The following is a 14324-nucleotide window of genomic DNA, read 5'->3' on the forward strand; positions in this document are numbered from 1 at the left end:
TTGTTGGTATTGTTGTTCTTGTTGTTGCCCCCCCGGCCGAAACCTTGGCGGCTGTAGAAAAGTCGTCCGGTCAGTATTGGTGTTTCAAGTTGGCCGAAGCGGGGGAAGGACAAAGAGGAGAGCTGAGGGAAAAGGGGAACCACAGATGGGTTGGGAAGTGAAGATAAAGAACAGCAGACGGTGACATGACAAAGCAGGCAGAATAGTAGTTCTTGATTTGTGCTTAGGGGCGCCTTTCATTATGCTTTTTAGGGGGGAATCGTGGTAATAGATCAATCATGCTTGCAGGAGTCTTGGGTATGCATTTAAGGGGAGAGAATGTGAGGGGATCAAAGAGAATCACACAAGACACCAATTGTAGGGAAAAGGAACAACTTACACGCTCTGAAAGAAGGTCGCCATGACTGATGATGCAGACTAGAGAAGCAGCCAACACAAGAGACCTGTCCGAAAGCGAACGGGGAGAGGATGATGGAGGATGAAGATAGTCGCGGCTCTGGATTCAATAATCGCATTGGGGGTTCTGGTTGCCCCAATCAGCGCCCACCATCTGATCTGGCCCTGCGGAGCTGCCGGCGCTAAGCTTCTCTGGGTCCGGAATGGATTATTAAGTTTGCCGTTCTAGCTATCGCAGCCTCAGGCTGTCTTTGATGCCGGGAATTATCACATTCAGGTTCACCCCAAACATCTACACCAATTGCACTAGTCGGAAACTCGACAGATCTCCCTCGTCCGCCTTTCTACCTTGACTGATTGAGCTGGCTCTTTCGTCATTGGCCGACCATGTCTTCGTCCGATGAAGATGTGATTCAGCGTCCTGCACGAGGCGGCCGCGGCCAAGCCCAAAGCGATGCTGGAAGTGAACTCGCGAGTCCTGCGCCTGGTTCGGATGCTGGTAACCTGAATTTTGACGATGATGACGCGGATCTATTCGGATCAGATGGTTCCGATGCAGGCTTTGGTCAAGACAATGAGTGCGCATTTCTCCCTCAACTCGAGTTTCGAGTCGCCGTGTTACCTTATTACCTTATACCTGGAACGAGTGCGCTAATGCGTATGTAGTCGACTTAAACGGACATTAGACGATGCGGAACTTGATTCAGCAGATGACCAGGATCGATATGACCGGGCCGGTGACCGCATGGACTTTGAAGATGGAGGAGAAGCGTTCCAGGAAACGGTGAACATCATGGACTTGAGCTTGGGTCGAGCTCCTGAGCCGAAGACCACCAATGGCGAGGTTTGTGTCTGAGTTTCTACCTCGAGTGATTCTATGCGCTAAGCACATCTCCGCAGGTTTACACCATGCCAGTGCCAAATTTCCTTTCAATAGAAACTGAAGAATTCAACCCCGAAACCTACGTCGCACCGCCATATTCGACCGCTGCAACCTCGCTCTGCTGGCGCTATGATCCCAAGGACGAATCCCTCCTTCAGTCAAACGCACGCATTATCCGCTGGGAGGACGGATCTATGACGCTCCAGCTGGCGTCAGCTCCCAAAGAACAGTACAGGATCGCAACGAAACCTCTTGCACCTCTCAACAAAGCGGGCGACTATGATACAAAATTGGACTCGCACGTGTATCTTGGGGCAGTGTCCGAGACGTCGGGCGTGCTCAGGCTGACCTCTCATCTGACACATGGTCTTACCGTCTACCCAACGACCGTGGAAACCGACGACGCGGTACAGCGCCTACAGGAGTCATTAGCTGCAGCTGCCCGCGGCGGGAAGAAGACAGTCGACGGATCAGCACCCGTCATTGAAGTTAAGGAAGACCCCGAGCTCGCCAAGCGACAAGCCGAGCTCGCGGAGCGGGAGAAACTCAAGGCGGCGCGCCGTCGCGAGCAACTTGCAGACAGGGAAATGGACCGTGGCCGCCGAATCGGCATGTCCCACCGCACAGGCGGTGCTGGACTCACGGTTGGTGGATTGGAGGATGACGACTTGCTTACAACAAGACCCCGTGCGAAGAAGCCTCGGCGGCCCAACCGTAGAGGTGAGATCTACACCGACGACGAAGAAGAATACGGTGGGCGGGGTCGAACGAGAGAGGACGAATACGATGAAGACGACGGTTTTCTCGTCCGTAGCGACGAAGAGGTGGAACTTATGGATGACGATGACGAGGAAGAGGATATTTTGGAGGACGATGACGTGGATGCGGAAGGGGAGGAGGATGACCTCCCACCCACAAGGTCTAGAGAGAAACGTGCTTCACCAGCAGCCGGAGCAGGAGAGCCTCCGGCGAGAAAGAAGAACCGCTATGTCGTGGACGACGACGATGAGGAGTAGTAGGTCTGCATATTTAGCTTTCTACTAACCCCTTTTCTTTCCTCCTGGCGCCCTACATGAAAATAATACCACAATTATCGTTTGAATCTGGCAATTGTATTTTGATTTGGAAGCAAATACAGCGAATGAACGTCCAATCCGTAGTTCACCGAGACAGAAGTTAAGATAGAAATAGACGTTTAATGACGCTCACGCCCGGTACAGCCTGTCTTCGCGTGAAATCCGAAGCTAGTTCCTATTCTAGAATCTTCGCCATTTCAACTGGATTTGTGAAGTACATTAGACGAATTCTAGCATAAACAATTCGTGTCCTTGAAGACATAAAGCGTACATTCACGAGACGGGTGTCTATGAACCGATAGTACTAATTGAAAGGGTGGCCTTGTATTGCATATGATATGAGTGGCCTGGCATAGTCGTCGCTACATTAAGAAAAGCTCGTCGCAAAATCGCCGCAAATCCCAACGCCCAAGGTATTATAGTAGACATCAAATATTATGGGGATCACGGCGAAACGCTGTTATCGGGAGACAGGGATGGGACACTCTCTTCGTACTCTTCCGGCTGGAATTCGAATTTGGCGATCACATTTCTCGCACTTTTCGCAACCCGAATACAGAGGAGATCCTGCTCGTCACGGTTCATGGACTCCGGGTCTGGGTCATTGAGCCGTTGATGAGGCGGGAGTGGATGAGATTCTGGAGATTGGTGCCATCGTCGTTGGCGAGCCTCCATTTCTTCGATAAGATCAAGTACGCTTGGTGTCCCGATGGCACATTGTGTTTTCGCAGCCGGATCCATGGGTCCGCGTATCACGCTGTGCCGCACCAGCTGTCGGAGGTAGTCTTTCCACGCAACCGCCGGGTTTTCAGATTTGTTGACCATTGCTGTATAGGTAGGCGGGGCGACAAGCCTACCCAGTTCCATAGCATCAGCCTTGGATACCCGTAGCCACGAATCAGCGATCACATTTAGAAGAGTGCCTGTGAACATGACATTCTGTAGACCCGTATCGAACTTCGTTGGACATGCCTGGCAGCGAATAACGGCTTGAGCGGTTCTGGCGGAGATGTATAGGGAACAAATGGTGTGTTGGGATACGGGAAACGGCTTAAGAGAGGAAAGATGGCTGAGGCAGAGGTAGAGATATGATAGGCATGAGCACTCCTTATTGGCCGAGGGGTCTGGCTGACAACCCGAATTTGACATCGGAGGTGTGAGACCTGGCGGCATCGTGAATGGATTAGGAGCTGCTGCTGAAACACTCGAGAAATCTGGCCAGGGAGATGTTGTAGGGGGTATTGAGGACAAAGTTTCATTAGGCGCTAACTGCCAGGTGTGGTGGTGCTCTTCATCGGACGATAACCGGTAGGGAAAGGCGTATGGTGTTGGGTACATGGAGGATAGAAGTTGGGGGTCCTCCAACATGTCCGGCACCTCGGTCCCATAGTCGGTCGTGGGTTTGGAAATTGCTGAGGAACTGGGCCAGGGGCCATTGTTTGGGAGATCTAAGAACGACAGATCGGTGTCATCTTCTCGCAACCGCTTCTTGGGTGGCCTTCCCATTTGCTTCTGCACTGAGTAGTGACAGACAAGCGATTGCTTGATGCAACGACTGCATCCTGAAAGTTCACCAGAACATTTGAGCTTTCGTTTCCCTACCGGAAAAATCCCGGTTAGTGCCTAGAGCAATACCGAGGGTCAACAAAGACTATAAGACATACTGCACTCGTCACAAGCCGCATGTCGCTTGACCTGAGCTTGTTCTGACCCCATCGGGTCGAAGGCGGCAGAGACGTCAGTGGAGGTGGGGTGTGTCTGGCCCCACTGGAAAGCGTCGTACTGCATCGTGGGCGGTATAACACGGACAATCGTGTAGTGCACAGTATAGTAAGCGACAGTCGTTTTATCCCAGTCTCGGTCAAAAGGCGTCGAAAGGAGGGAGTGGAATTAATATGTCAGCGCTTTCGCCCTCCAAATGGCCCCCAGTAAGAGCCCGTTTTCGGGAAGCGGTGCATCACGTGGGCGGTCGGATCATGCCGACAATCTCTATTTTTTAGGGAAAAAAAAGTATCCAACCCGAGTCTAGAGTCAAGAGGATAGAATCAACAGAACATTCTCGCCATAATGGCCGCCTTGAAAGCCTCGAAGAAACGCAAGGCCGTTACCCGCGATGTGGAAGAAGAGGCAGGTGTCTTTTCTGGTGACGAGCTGAATGGTGGCGACTTGGATGGTGCACTTTCAGACACTGCACACGACCTTTCTAGTGATGAGGATGATAGCAATTCCGAAATCGAATTGGTCGATGATTTCAGCGACAGTGAAGATGATGAAGAAGAAGAGCTCGACAGCGACGAGATTCCGTCGGATGGAGAAGATGAGGGCGTCACCAAGACGAAGTCAGGCACCGCAGTCGACTTGAAAGGATTCTCCCAGGACGACGAGAGTTCCAGCAAAGAGGAGGAGCAATTGAACTATCGCATTGAGAAGGATGCCAATGGGAATGACCGTTACATTTACGACGAAATCAATCCTGACGACAATTCCGACTATTCTGATATCGACGAGAACGCAAACACCATTGGCAATATCCCACTGACTTTCTACGACCAATATCCTCATATCGGGTATGACATTAACGGCAAGAAAATTATGCGCCCCGCGAAAGGCGAAGCTCTCGATGCCCTACTAGACAGCATTGAAATTCCCAAGGGCTGGACAGGTCTTACTGACCCTTCGACCGGTAAACCGTTAGAACTGAGCCAAGATGAGCTGGAACTTCTGCGCAAAGTGCAGATGAACGAGATTCCGGAGGATGGTTACAACCCATATGAGCCTCTCCTCGAGTGGTTCACAACCGAGAAGGAAATCATGCCTCTCAGCGCCGCACCGGAACCGAAGCGCCGATTCGTCCCCTCGAAGCACGAAGCTAAGCGAGTTATGAAGATTGTCAAGGCAATCCGGGAGGGGCGTATCCTTCCATTCAAGCCACCAACCGAGGAGGACGAAGAAGATAAAGATCTAATAAAGTATGATCTGTGGGCCGACGAAGCAGAGCGACCTGATCATCCCATGCATATCCCTGCCCCCAAGCTGCCTCCGCCAGGCTACGAGGAGAGCTACCACCCACCGCCTGAGTACCTGCCTGATAAGAAGGAGCGCAAGGCCTGGGAGGAGGCCGATCCCGAGGATAGAGAGCAAGAATTCTTACCTCAGGACTTTGGCTCTCTTCGCAAGGTTCCTGGTTACGAGACTTTTGTCAAGGAAAAATTCGAGAGATGTCTGGACCTCTACCTGGCACCTCGCGTTCGAAGGAGCAAGCTGAACATTGACCCCGAGAGCCTGCTTCCCAAGCTTCCTAGCCCGGAGGAGCTGAAACCGTTCCCCACCGCATGTGCCGCTGTTTTCAGAGGACACAAGGGCCGTGTTCGCAGCCTTGCCGTTGACCCTACGGGTATCTGGCTTGCCACTGGTGGAGACGACGGCACTGTTCGTGTCTGGGAGTTGCTCACCGGCCGTCAGCTATGGAGCGTTAAGCTGGCTGATGACGAACCAGTGAACGTTGTTCGCTGGCGCCCGGGTAAGGATGCCGTTGTCCTCGCGGCTGCTGCAGGCGACGACCTCTTTCTCGCGGTTCCCCCCATTGCAGACCCTGAAACCGAGCAAGCCAGCTTAGACCTTCTCGACGCTGGTTGGGGTTACGCAGCTTCCAAGCCTGCCTCAAGGGCTGTAGACGAGGAAAAGAAGAGCACCCCCCCTCAATGGATTCGACCTTCAGCAGCCCTCGCGGACTCTGGCGTATGCGCTGTCATTCCTCTCCGCTATATTGCCAAATCGATCTCATGGCACCGCCGTGGAGACTACTTCGTGACTGTGTGCTCTGGCGCCTCGACACCGGCTTCGGTAGCTATCGCAATTCACACCGTCTCCAAACACCTCACTCAGTACCCCTTCCGCCGACGCATCAAGGGAGGCGGTCCTCCACAGACAGCCCACTTCCACCCCTCCAAGCCTATTCTCTTCGTCGCCAACCAACGGACAATCCGTGCCTACGACCTCTCCCGTCAACTCCTTGTCAAGATCGTTCAACCCGGTGCCCGCTGGATTTCCTCCTTCGACATCCACCCGACTTCCTCGACAGCAGCAGGCGGTGACAACATTATTGTTGGTTCCTACGACCGACGTCTGCTATGGCACGATCTTGAGCTTTCACAACGCCCCTACAAGACTCTCCGCTACCACCGCAAGGCCATCCGTGCCGTCAAGTTCCACCCTGGTGGCCGCTATCCGCTTTTCGCCGACGCCAGTGACGACGGCTCTCTCCAGATTTTCCACGGAAATGTCACCGGCGACATGCTTAGCAATGCCACCATCGTTCCGCTCAAGGTTCTTAAGGGTCACAAGATCACCGGCGAACTCGGTGTTCTGGATATTGACTGGCATCCTCGGGAGGCTTGGTGTGTTAGTGCAGGCGCGGATGGAACGTGCCGTTTGTGGATGTAATCTTCTCTGCTCACTTGCGTGCATGTTTCCTATTCATTGCTTGTGCCTTGTCCTAAAAGGGGGCGTTTAGGTGTATATAGATCATTTTGTTGATATCCACAGCATAAAAAGTTCATTACTCCATGAATCTTCTCTAATAATCCACTAACATCAAAAAGGAGAAAAAGGTATTCGTGACAAGGATCCCATTTTTACACATCATTAATCCCGTCTAAGATCTATACCAAAAGGTTAACCATATGGTCGACATATACATCGCAGCGATGAGGGGATCAGACAACCCCACCACTCCAATCCCTCCTCAACCTCTCATATTTTTTCAAGTCCGTCACACTAGGCCGAATAAATGACTTAGCAGCGACAAAGTCCTCAAACTTGATAGCATCCCGCCTCTTGATAGCACTGTATCCAGCGCGCCGCAGCAGACTTGTCAAATCCGCACCGCTGAACCCCTCACACTCCTCCGCTAATCGCCTGAGATCCTCACTGAACTCAATGGGCAGTTTGCGGACGAGCGTCTGCAGGATCTCCGCGCGTTCTAGGGGCGAGGGAAGGTTCACGAAGAGGAGGGTTTCCAGGCGGCCTGGCCGCAGCATGGCCGGGTCGATGATGTCCGGACGATTCGTGGCTGCGATCACGTAGATACCTTGACGGCTACTGCCGAGACCGTCGAGTTCGGTGAGTAGTGTATTAACAACGCGTGCGGAGGCTTCGGAGAGGGTATCGTCTCGGCGCGGGACGAGGGCGTCCAATTCATCGAAGAAGATGACGCAGGGAACGGAGGAACGAGCGCGGACGAAGACCTGGCGGACGGCGCGTTCGGATTCACCAACGTATTTATTGAGGAGCTCCGGACCCTTGACGCTGATGAAGTTTGCGCGCGACTCGTTGGCCACGGCCTTTGCGAGGAGCGTCTTACCGCAACCGGGGGGCCCCCAGAGGAGGACGCCCGTTGGGGCGGTGATACCGACACTGGCGTAGAGGTCTGGGTTCTTGATTGGATCGACGATCGCGGTGGACAGCTCGTCGCGAATACCGCCAAGCGCGCCGATGTCTGCCCATGTTGTGTCGGGGATGGTTGCGAAGCCCTCACGTTTAGAGGATGGTTGGATCTTGGGGAGGGCAGTAAAGAAGTCTGCGTTTGATACGAGAACGACCTCTGCTTCGCTGCCGATTGGTGTTTCCTTGGCGTGAATGATGAGCCGTCGAAGCTCCTTGACTTTAGGGCTGATTTCGTCTGCCTCTTCGATATCCATTTCTTCGCCGCTGTTGTTCTTCAAGATCTCCAAGTATCTCTTGATTGCTGCTGAGCCGGCAGTAGAAACCAGATCATTAAGATCGGCGCCTACGAAGCCGGGTGTCCTTTTCGCTAGTGTCTTGAGGTCGATGTCATCCGCGAGACGCATTTTGCGAGTAAGTGCACGAAGGATCTGCTCGCGAACGGGTTCAGATGGTACTGTCATATTGATCTCTTTGTCGAATCTGCCTCCTCGGCGTAGCGCCGCATCAAGGCTGTCGGGTCGATTTGTCGCTGCTAGGACAATGACGGGCTTCCCGTCTGTCTTTTCCAGGGCCAAATCGTCCATACAAGTGAGGAGCTGGGCAACGATTCTCTTCTCCATTTCTCTTTGCGCGCTTTCTCGCTTGGGCGTGATAGCGTCGATTTCGTCGATAAAAATAAGACAAGGAGCTAGTCTTTTTGCCTCTTCGAAATGCTCTCGGAGGGCCTTTTCAGACTCTCCCGACATGCCTGAAACAACAGACGGGGCGGAGATGGAGATAAATGGTACTCCAAGTTCTGCTGCAAAGGCATTTGCGATCATGGTCTTACCGCACCCAGGCGGACCATGTAGTAGCACACCACGAGGAGGCTGTACATTTGATGATAGATACACCTGTGGACGTGTCATGGGGAGAATGACAAGATCTCCGAGCTGCTGGACCACATCATCCAATCCACCTAGATCCGAGAGGCTCACATGAGTTGGAGGTGACCGGTCGACAGCACTTTCTGCCTTGCGTCGCTTGGAAGACTGAGACTCGCCTCCATGGTGTCGCTTTTTCGTCGACGTCGGCGCGGGTATAGCACTTTCTGGGGTATTGGTGTCTGGCTTGGAGGGTTTCGAAGCAGTATTCCACTGGCCGACAAGGGCTTTGTTCATGCTATTCGACTCCTAAGAATGTCAGTTTAGCAGGGAATATAATGCGCCGACAGAGTCCATACAGGCGCTGGCTGCTCCTCAATTCCGGCGAAATCACCATCTATCGAGTCGGTGTCATCAAGTACATCAGCTTTGAGAACTTCGACGACCCGCTCAATACTGTCTTCGAGAATTCTTTTGGGTTTTCGATTCAGGCTGGAATTCGATCGCTTGATTGACTCGTATATTACAGTGACTGTTAGACGAAAGTCGGGGTTCTCGACCTGATCATCGAGAATCTTGCGGACGACTTGGTAGACCTGGAGTGGGGGAAAGGATCAGAGATAGTCGCAGGATGGAAGAAGCTGGTATGGACGTCGCACCTCTTTATCAAGGCCCTGCCTCAACGTTGGTCTGCCTCCGCGACGCATCTCCTTCAAAATAAGTCGTATACCTCGTGATCTGCTCAATTCGTGATCGTCAACTCCGCCAATTTTCTATAATTTTTGAGGACCGGATCAAAGATAGGCCGATAATTTTACTTATCAGCGGGCCTAATCCCCGGTCATTTCCACTAAGCCGGCATGACCGTATCGTACTAGTACCATGAACAAACGTCACCAGGATCTCTTATCACTTGTCCTCGTGCTCCAACAATCGCGCAAGCAGTGTTGGAGACAAGTCCGTTACTACTTACTGCACGACGACAACATGCGGTGACGATGGGGAACTCGAATAGCTCTAATAAAATATCTGCACAAGACCGGTGAGACCTTCCGATTGCCAAAGGCGGAAGTACCATTGCTTCTTGAGCTGTCCCTCCCCGCATTGTTCAACTCCAAGCAAGGCAGCTAACACATGCCTCCCTTCCACAGAGCGATACTTGATATGAAAAACCAGCGTGACAAGCTACACCAGTATCAGAAAAGAATTACAGTTCTCACAGACCGCGAAACTGCCATCGCGAAAGAATGTCTCGCCCGAAATGATCGAAAACGCGCCCTTCTTGCTCTGCGGCGGAAAAAGTATCAAGAATCGCTTTTAGCGAAGACCGATGCACAACTAGCACAACTCGAACAACTGACCAGTCAGGTTGAATTTGCCCTCGTGCAGAAGGATGTTCTCTTCGGGTTACAGCAGGGTACCCAGGTCCTTAATACCATCCATAAGGAGATGGGGGGTATTGAAGGGGTAGAGAAATTGTTGGGGGAGAACGAGGAGGCAAGGGCTTACCAGGAGGTATGGTGCAGTCATTTTTTTGCTCTTGCCTTGTGACTGACACAGGTGATATAGGAAGTTAGCCAGATGCTTGCGGGGCATTTGTCTAACCAGGACGAGGATGAGGTTGAGGACGAATTGGAGGCCCTGCGTCAAGAAGTACAGGGGCCGGTCAGCCTCCCGGATGCGCCCATAGGACTGCCACCAGAAGCAGAGCAGGAACCGGAATCAGACCTGGCGAAGCAGAAAGCCAGAGCGCGAGCCAGGGCCCGAGAACGAACTGCAGTCCCTGCGTGATATCGAAACGGATATTTCAGGTCGATTTGGTACTAATTGAATTGGATCCGGCCCTATCCACATGCCTATCCTACAATACTCACTATATAATAGTAGACCCGAAATGCTTGTGGCACTGAGCTAAAGCTCTGGGTATAATGTGAAACCTTGAAACAACAAATGACGTAGTTTAGCCTGAATTCTGAAAGAAAAGGCAAGGGCGATGAGCTAGGTACTTGAAAGGTACGCGAAGAGCCTCCAACCCGATGTACTACCCCTAGGTAGTAACTTCCGCTCAAGAAGAAAATAGGCCTTCTGACAAATTTCATCACCTCGGGGGGTACCCTGTTCACTGATAACCCCGCATTCACCCTTTCTTCGAAGAAATCGTCCTATTCTCTTTACCGAGGATTCCAGATCGCTGCCATGTCACACCATCACCACTCTCACGACCATCACGGACACTGCCACGGTGAGGGAGACGACGGTCATGACCACTCGAGCGATATCACGCCAGCGCTCCAGTCCCTCCTATATTCGCAGATCCAATTCGATTCGATTATTACCTTGAATGGTATGTTCCGGCCCTGAACTGCTATTTTGCCTATAACAGTATTCTGACGTTGGCATGCAATGCGGTACAGAGGCGTTGCCCAAGTCTGGAGCTGCGATTGTCAAGAAAACATGGGCTGAACGACAGAATGATGAGCCGGAATTGGAAAGTGATGCAGATGAGCAGTTGCTGATGTATATCCCGTATGTTCTACTATTTCTTAGACTCGACGATTTTCGTTTTTCAGCACTCTAATTACCCCGCTATACCCCTCATTCAACTTTGCTATCGCTATCGCTATCGCAGTCACCGCAGCATACTACCATCCACGTGCCGGAAACTGTTCGTGGCTAACATTTATTACTTATTTACAGATTCACCGGCCAAGCCAACGTTCACTCAGTCCTCATCTACACTGCCCCGACACCATCCGCCCCAAAAACCCTCAAACTCTTCAAGAACCGCGACGACTTGGATTTCTCAACGGCGTCGGAGCTAAAACCGACTCAAACGATCGAGGTCCCGCAGCCGATTCCGGGGACGGATGTTTTCGAGCTTCCGCTGAACCGCGCGCACTGGAATGCTACGACTTCTGTGACTCTGTTCTTCGAGGACAACTGGAGCGATGGGGAAGAGGACGTGACCAAAGTCGGGTATATTGGGCTTAAGGGCCAGTTCATGGCATTAAATAGAGAGCCTGTTAGCTTCTTGTATGAAGCGGCGGCGAACCCGAATGATCATGTTGCGATTCCCGGCGTGAGTGGTGTTGGAAGCAGAATCATGCCTGGTCAGTGAGGGATGTTCTTTGATCGTTGGCTTTGGTATGGGGAGAAAGGTAGAACTGAGCCCGCCCCAGTGAGTAATGGGAGTAGTGAAATGAAGTGACGAATCACGAATTCAGTTTCAACATCAGCATGACAGGATAGGCTAATGCATCCGGTCACTGAACCTTATAGTAATTTGGGGCATATTCGAGAAGATAGCTCTTCTCAATCTTGGTGACATCTCGAATATACGTCTTGTCGCCCGTCTGCAATATCTCATGGAAGATGACCCAGTCCGCTTTCCGGTTCTATGATCGCAATGTGAGCTGGGGACGACCACCTTGAGATAACAGGAGAGGCACCACTTACAAACATCAACGAGCTGGGATGAGCGTGGAGGGTAATGCCCCCGCTAACCGTTTTGAATGTCCCATCCGGCTGCATTCTCGCTGCATGGGCGAAGTAACCTGTCGTGAGACACCGCTGTATTTGCTCTGCGGGCTTCGCGAGATTGACTGGCCTGGACTGAGACGCAAGAGTTTCGTCGGCTTTGATACCGAAGCGTTCAAGGTATCGCTTAAGCTGGGCTCTGATGCTCACAGCTCGTGATAATGATCGGTAGTTTAGGAGATTGTCTCGACACCATTTTGAGTCTTTTTTCCCTTTCGTGACAAATGCTTGGTAGACGTTGAGATATGTCAGATGATCGCCCTCTTCGACCGCGAATCTTCTGCGAGTGCTCTCTGCCGACTTTTTATCCCCGTCATGTTGAACCCAGACAGCCCCCTGGAGGCTGACCATCGCGGCGATAGTCAAAATCTCACTCAGACAGCCAAAGCTCTCTGCCGACAGGAGCACTTTCGCCATCATGGGCTCAACGGCGAGCTCAGCCATCCTCATTCCCAGGGGTTTCGTAAGTTTGGCATAGTCGTCAACGGCTCCTAGTGAATATAGAAGCTCGAATGAACGTACCACAAGGTCCGCCGGAGGCGAAGTTAGGAAGTCGAATCGAACAATGTTGTCTATTCCCAGAGCTTTGAGCTGCATTATCACAGGCGCCAGATTAGACCGTTGGATCTCCGGTATAGTTGCCTCAGGCAGTTGCTCATATGCCTGCTGCGTATAAAGACGGAAACACTTTCCGGGCTTGGTTCTTCCAGCTCGACCGGCCCGCTGAACTGCTGCAGCTTTTGATATTGGCACTGCCGTCAATGTTTCAATCCCCGTACTGGGGTTATATGCCCTCAGCTTTGCGAATCCGCAGTCAATGACATACACGATGCCATTGATAGTCACGGAGGCTTCCGCAATGTTTGTTGACACAACCACCTTTCGCGTGTTTTCCCCGGCGGGTTCAAAGACATACATCTGTTGGTCTGTTGTCAGACCAGCGTAGAGAGGAAGAGGCTGCAATGCTTGAGCTTTTGGATGAAGGGTTGCGGCGCGTTCGGAAATCAGCTGGATTGCAGTCTCGATCTCGTCTCGACCGGTCAGAAAGACCAGGATATCACCTTCACCTTCCTGTAGGTGGATGTCAAACACTGTTTTGACGCTTCTTTCAACATAGTCTTCCGCTGGTGATTCAAGAAACAGCATATCAACCGGATACATCCGACCTTCGAGGCTTATTATCCTCCCAACGCTTCCGCCGATTTCACCATCCGAGTTTTGCTGGAATTCGTCACCAGCAAAGAAACGTAAAAAGTCTTCCGCTTGCAAAGTTGCACTGCTGACCACGATTCGGAGTTCAGGGCGTCGCTTCATTATCTTCTTGAGGATACCCAACAAAATGTCAGTGCTCAGTGATCTCTCATGCGCCTCGTCGACCATGATTACGGAATACCGCGAAAGAAGAGGATCTACAAGGGCTTCTCTAAGTAGCATGCCGTCTGTTAAGAATTTGATTCTTGTAGAAGCAGACATTTGGTCCTCAAAACGAATGGAGTAACCGACATCCTCTCCCAGTTTGCAGCGCATTTCTTCTGCCACTCTCGCTGCTACCGTCGTGGCGGCCACGCGACGAGGCTATAGCATTAGCGTTAGTAGATAGTTCTTGGAGATAACACCAGCATTTCGAAAGAGTATTACCTGTGTCACAGCGATAGCCTTTCCATCTGCGCACCATCCTGCCTGGTCAAGATACTGGGGCAATTGGGTTGTTTTCCCGCTTCCAGTCTGCCCAACGACAATGGTGACAGGATAGGTCTCCACAAGGTATAGCAGAGCCTCTTTGTGCCTTGCGATGGGAAGCAGCGAAGGAGGTTTATATAGTGACGGAATAAAGCTCGTCCCAACATCCAATTCCAAAGCCATGTTTCAATGTGCTTTTCTTAGGTCGAAGTAAAAGGGGAAAAAAGTGTATCACTCTATGAAACAATCCCATCCAAGTCAGACATTTTGAGTGCACACAGAGCCTCTCTGTGTCAGTAGGGTCTCGATAGGCGTAGTAGCTAAATAAATGAAGGGAGTAAACAAGTCGAAGAACTTCGACCCATGCTTTAATGCTTCTTTCCCAGCAATGAGACTAATCCTCAATGGACATGTCACGTGTTACGCGTCACTACGCATCGCAAT

At 51.7% G+C, this 14324-nt stretch overlaps 9 protein-coding genes across 9 annotated transcripts; 4 read left to right on the forward strand and 5 right to left on the reverse strand.

The window, feature by feature from the left end:
* Positions 1-28: 28 nt before the first annotated feature.
* On the reverse strand, positions 29-471 carry BJX68DRAFT_245942 (uncharacterized protein). The gene has a single exon (XM_071041569.1). The coding sequence runs from the start codon at positions 238-240 to the stop codon at positions 85-87; it is 156 nt and encodes a 51-aa protein (XP_070894373.1). The 5' UTR covers positions 241-471; the 3' UTR covers positions 29-84.
* A 207-nt stretch (positions 472-678) lies between these two features.
* Positions 679-2446, forward strand: BJX68DRAFT_245943 (Paf1-complex subunit LEO1). Its single transcript, XM_071041570.1, has 3 exons — positions 679-974; positions 1063-1240; positions 1297-2446. The coding sequence occupies exons 1-3, from the start codon at positions 784-786 to the stop codon at positions 2293-2295; spliced, it is 1368 nt and encodes a 455-aa protein (XP_070894374.1). The 5' UTR covers positions 679-783; the 3' UTR covers positions 2296-2446.
* Positions 2427-4247, reverse strand: BJX68DRAFT_245946 (Zn(II)2Cys6 transcription factor rglT). Its single transcript, XM_071041571.1, has 2 exons — positions 4020-4247; positions 2427-3953 (listed from the first exon to the last, which is right to left on the reverse strand). The coding sequence occupies exons 1-2, from the start codon at positions 4141-4143 to the stop codon at positions 2800-2802; spliced, it is 1278 nt and encodes a 425-aa protein (XP_070894375.1). The 5' UTR covers positions 4144-4247; the 3' UTR covers positions 2427-2799.
* Positions 4248-4380: 133 nt separating this feature from the next.
* On the forward strand, positions 4381-6882 carry erb1 (ribosome biogenesis protein ERB1). The gene has a single exon (XM_071041572.1). It carries the CDS (start codon positions 4423-4425, stop codon positions 6796-6798), a length of 2376 nt encoding a protein of 791 aa, XP_070894376.1. The 5' UTR covers positions 4381-4422; the 3' UTR covers positions 6799-6882.
* A 12-nt stretch (positions 6883-6894) lies between these two features.
* BJX68DRAFT_245948 (putative AAA family ATPase/60S ribosome export protein Rix7) lies at positions 6895-9429 on the reverse strand. Its single transcript, XM_071041573.1, has 3 exons — positions 9323-9429; positions 9023-9259; positions 6895-8972 (listed from the first exon to the last, which is right to left on the reverse strand). The coding sequence occupies exons 1-3, from the start codon at positions 9368-9370 to the stop codon at positions 7071-7073; spliced, it is 2187 nt and encodes a 728-aa protein (XP_070894377.1). The 5' UTR covers positions 9371-9429; the 3' UTR covers positions 6895-7070.
* A 384-nt stretch (positions 9430-9813) lies between these two features.
* BJX68DRAFT_245958 (ESCRT-III subunit protein VPS20) lies at positions 9814-10253 on the forward strand. Its single transcript, XM_071041574.1, has one exon. It carries the CDS (start codon positions 9828-9830, stop codon positions 10212-10214), a length of 387 nt encoding a protein of 128 aa, XP_070894378.1. The 5' UTR covers positions 9814-9827; the 3' UTR covers positions 10215-10253.
* A 234-nt stretch (positions 10254-10487) lies between these two features.
* BJX68DRAFT_181209 (uncharacterized protein) lies at positions 10488-10863 on the reverse strand. The gene has a single exon (XM_071037207.1). It carries the CDS (start codon positions 10760-10762, stop codon positions 10520-10522), a length of 243 nt encoding a protein of 80 aa, XP_070894379.1. The 5' UTR covers positions 10763-10863; the 3' UTR covers positions 10488-10519.
* BJX68DRAFT_258246 (PITH domain-containing protein) lies at positions 10860-11781 on the forward strand (the record flags this gene model as incomplete). Its single annotated transcript, XM_071043498.1, has 3 exons — positions 10860-11007; positions 11078-11189; positions 11361-11781. 3 exons carry the CDS (start codon positions 10860-10862, stop codon positions 11779-11781), a joined length of 681 nt encoding a protein of 226 aa, XP_070894380.1.
* On the reverse strand, positions 11257-14239 carry BJX68DRAFT_245959 (putative ATP dependent RNA helicase). The gene is made up of 3 exons (XM_071041575.1): positions 13839-14239; positions 12120-13775; positions 11257-12058 (listed from the first exon to the last, which is right to left on the reverse strand). Exons 1-3 carry the CDS (start codon positions 14061-14063, stop codon positions 11927-11929), a joined length of 2013 nt encoding a protein of 670 aa, XP_070894381.1. The 5' UTR covers positions 14064-14239; the 3' UTR covers positions 11257-11926.
* Between the last annotated feature and the right edge of the window lie 85 nt (positions 14240-14324).

Source organism: Aspergillus pseudodeflectus (assembly GCF_044049435.1).
Source record: "Aspergillus pseudodeflectus strain CBS 756.74 chromosome Unknown BJX68scaffold_60, whole genome shotgun sequence".
NCBI lineage: Eukaryota > Fungi > Ascomycota > Eurotiomycetes > Eurotiales > Aspergillaceae > Aspergillus > Aspergillus pseudodeflectus.

What these genes read in the sequence shown, in the direction of transcription:
- BJX68DRAFT_245942 (XM_071041569.1), bottom strand. Translation starts at nt 240, where the DNA reads ATGAAAGGCGCCCCTAAGCACAAATCAAGAACTACTATTCTGCCTGCT.
- BJX68DRAFT_245943 (XM_071041570.1), top strand. Translation starts at nt 784, where the DNA reads ATGTCTTCGTCCGATGAAGATGTGATTCAGCGTCCTGCACGAGGCGGC. An exon ending in GGCTTTGGTCAAGACAATGA is followed by an intron (nt 975 to 1,062) that starts GTGCGCATTTCT and finishes ATGCGTATGTAG; the next exon opens with TCGACTTAAACGGACATTAG. An exon ending in CGAAGACCACCAATGGCGAG is followed by an intron (nt 1,241 to 1,296) that starts GTTTGTGTCTGA and finishes ACATCTCCGCAG; the next exon opens with GTTTACACCATGCCAGTGCC.
- BJX68DRAFT_245946 (XM_071041571.1), bottom strand. Translation starts at nt 4,143, where the DNA reads ATGCAGTACGACGCTTTCCAGTGGGGCCAGACACACCCCACCTCCACT. An exon ending in TGCGGCTTGTGACGAGTGCA is followed by an intron (nt 3,954 to 4,019) that starts GTATGTCTTATA and finishes TTTTTCCGGTAG; the next exon opens with GGAAACGAAAGCTCAAATGT.
- erb1 (XM_071041572.1), top strand. Translation starts at nt 4,423, where the DNA reads ATGGCCGCCTTGAAAGCCTCGAAGAAACGCAAGGCCGTTACCCGCGAT.
- BJX68DRAFT_245948 (XM_071041573.1), bottom strand. Translation starts at nt 9,370, where the DNA reads ATGCGTCGCGGAGGCAGACCAACGTTGAGGCAGGGCCTTGATAAAGAG. An exon ending in GGCAGGGCCTTGATAAAGAG is followed by an intron (nt 9,260 to 9,322) that starts GTGCGACGTCCA and finishes CCCCCACTCCAG; the next exon opens with GTCTACCAAGTCGTCCGCAA. An exon ending in TTGAGGAGCAGCCAGCGCCT is followed by an intron (nt 8,973 to 9,022) that starts GTATGGACTCTG and finishes TGACATTCTTAG; the next exon opens with GAGTCGAATAGCATGAACAA.
- BJX68DRAFT_245958 (XM_071041574.1), top strand. Translation starts at nt 9,828, where the DNA reads ATGAAAAACCAGCGTGACAAGCTACACCAGTATCAGAAAAGAATTACA.
- BJX68DRAFT_181209 (XM_071037207.1), bottom strand. Translation starts at nt 10,762, where the DNA reads ATGAAATTTGTCAGAAGGCCTATTTTCTTCTTGAGCGGAAGTTACTAC.
- BJX68DRAFT_245959 (XM_071041575.1), bottom strand. Translation starts at nt 14,063, where the DNA reads ATGGCTTTGGAATTGGATGTTGGGACGAGCTTTATTCCGTCACTATAT. An exon ending in AGGCTATCGCTGTGACACAG is followed by an intron (nt 13,776 to 13,838) that starts GTAATACTCTTT and finishes CTAATGCTATAG; the next exon opens with CCTCGTCGCGTGGCCGCCAC. An exon ending in ATCCCAGCTCGTTGATGTTT is followed by an intron (nt 12,059 to 12,119) that starts GTAAGTGGTGCC and finishes TTGCGATCATAG; the next exon opens with AACCGGAAAGCGGACTGGGT.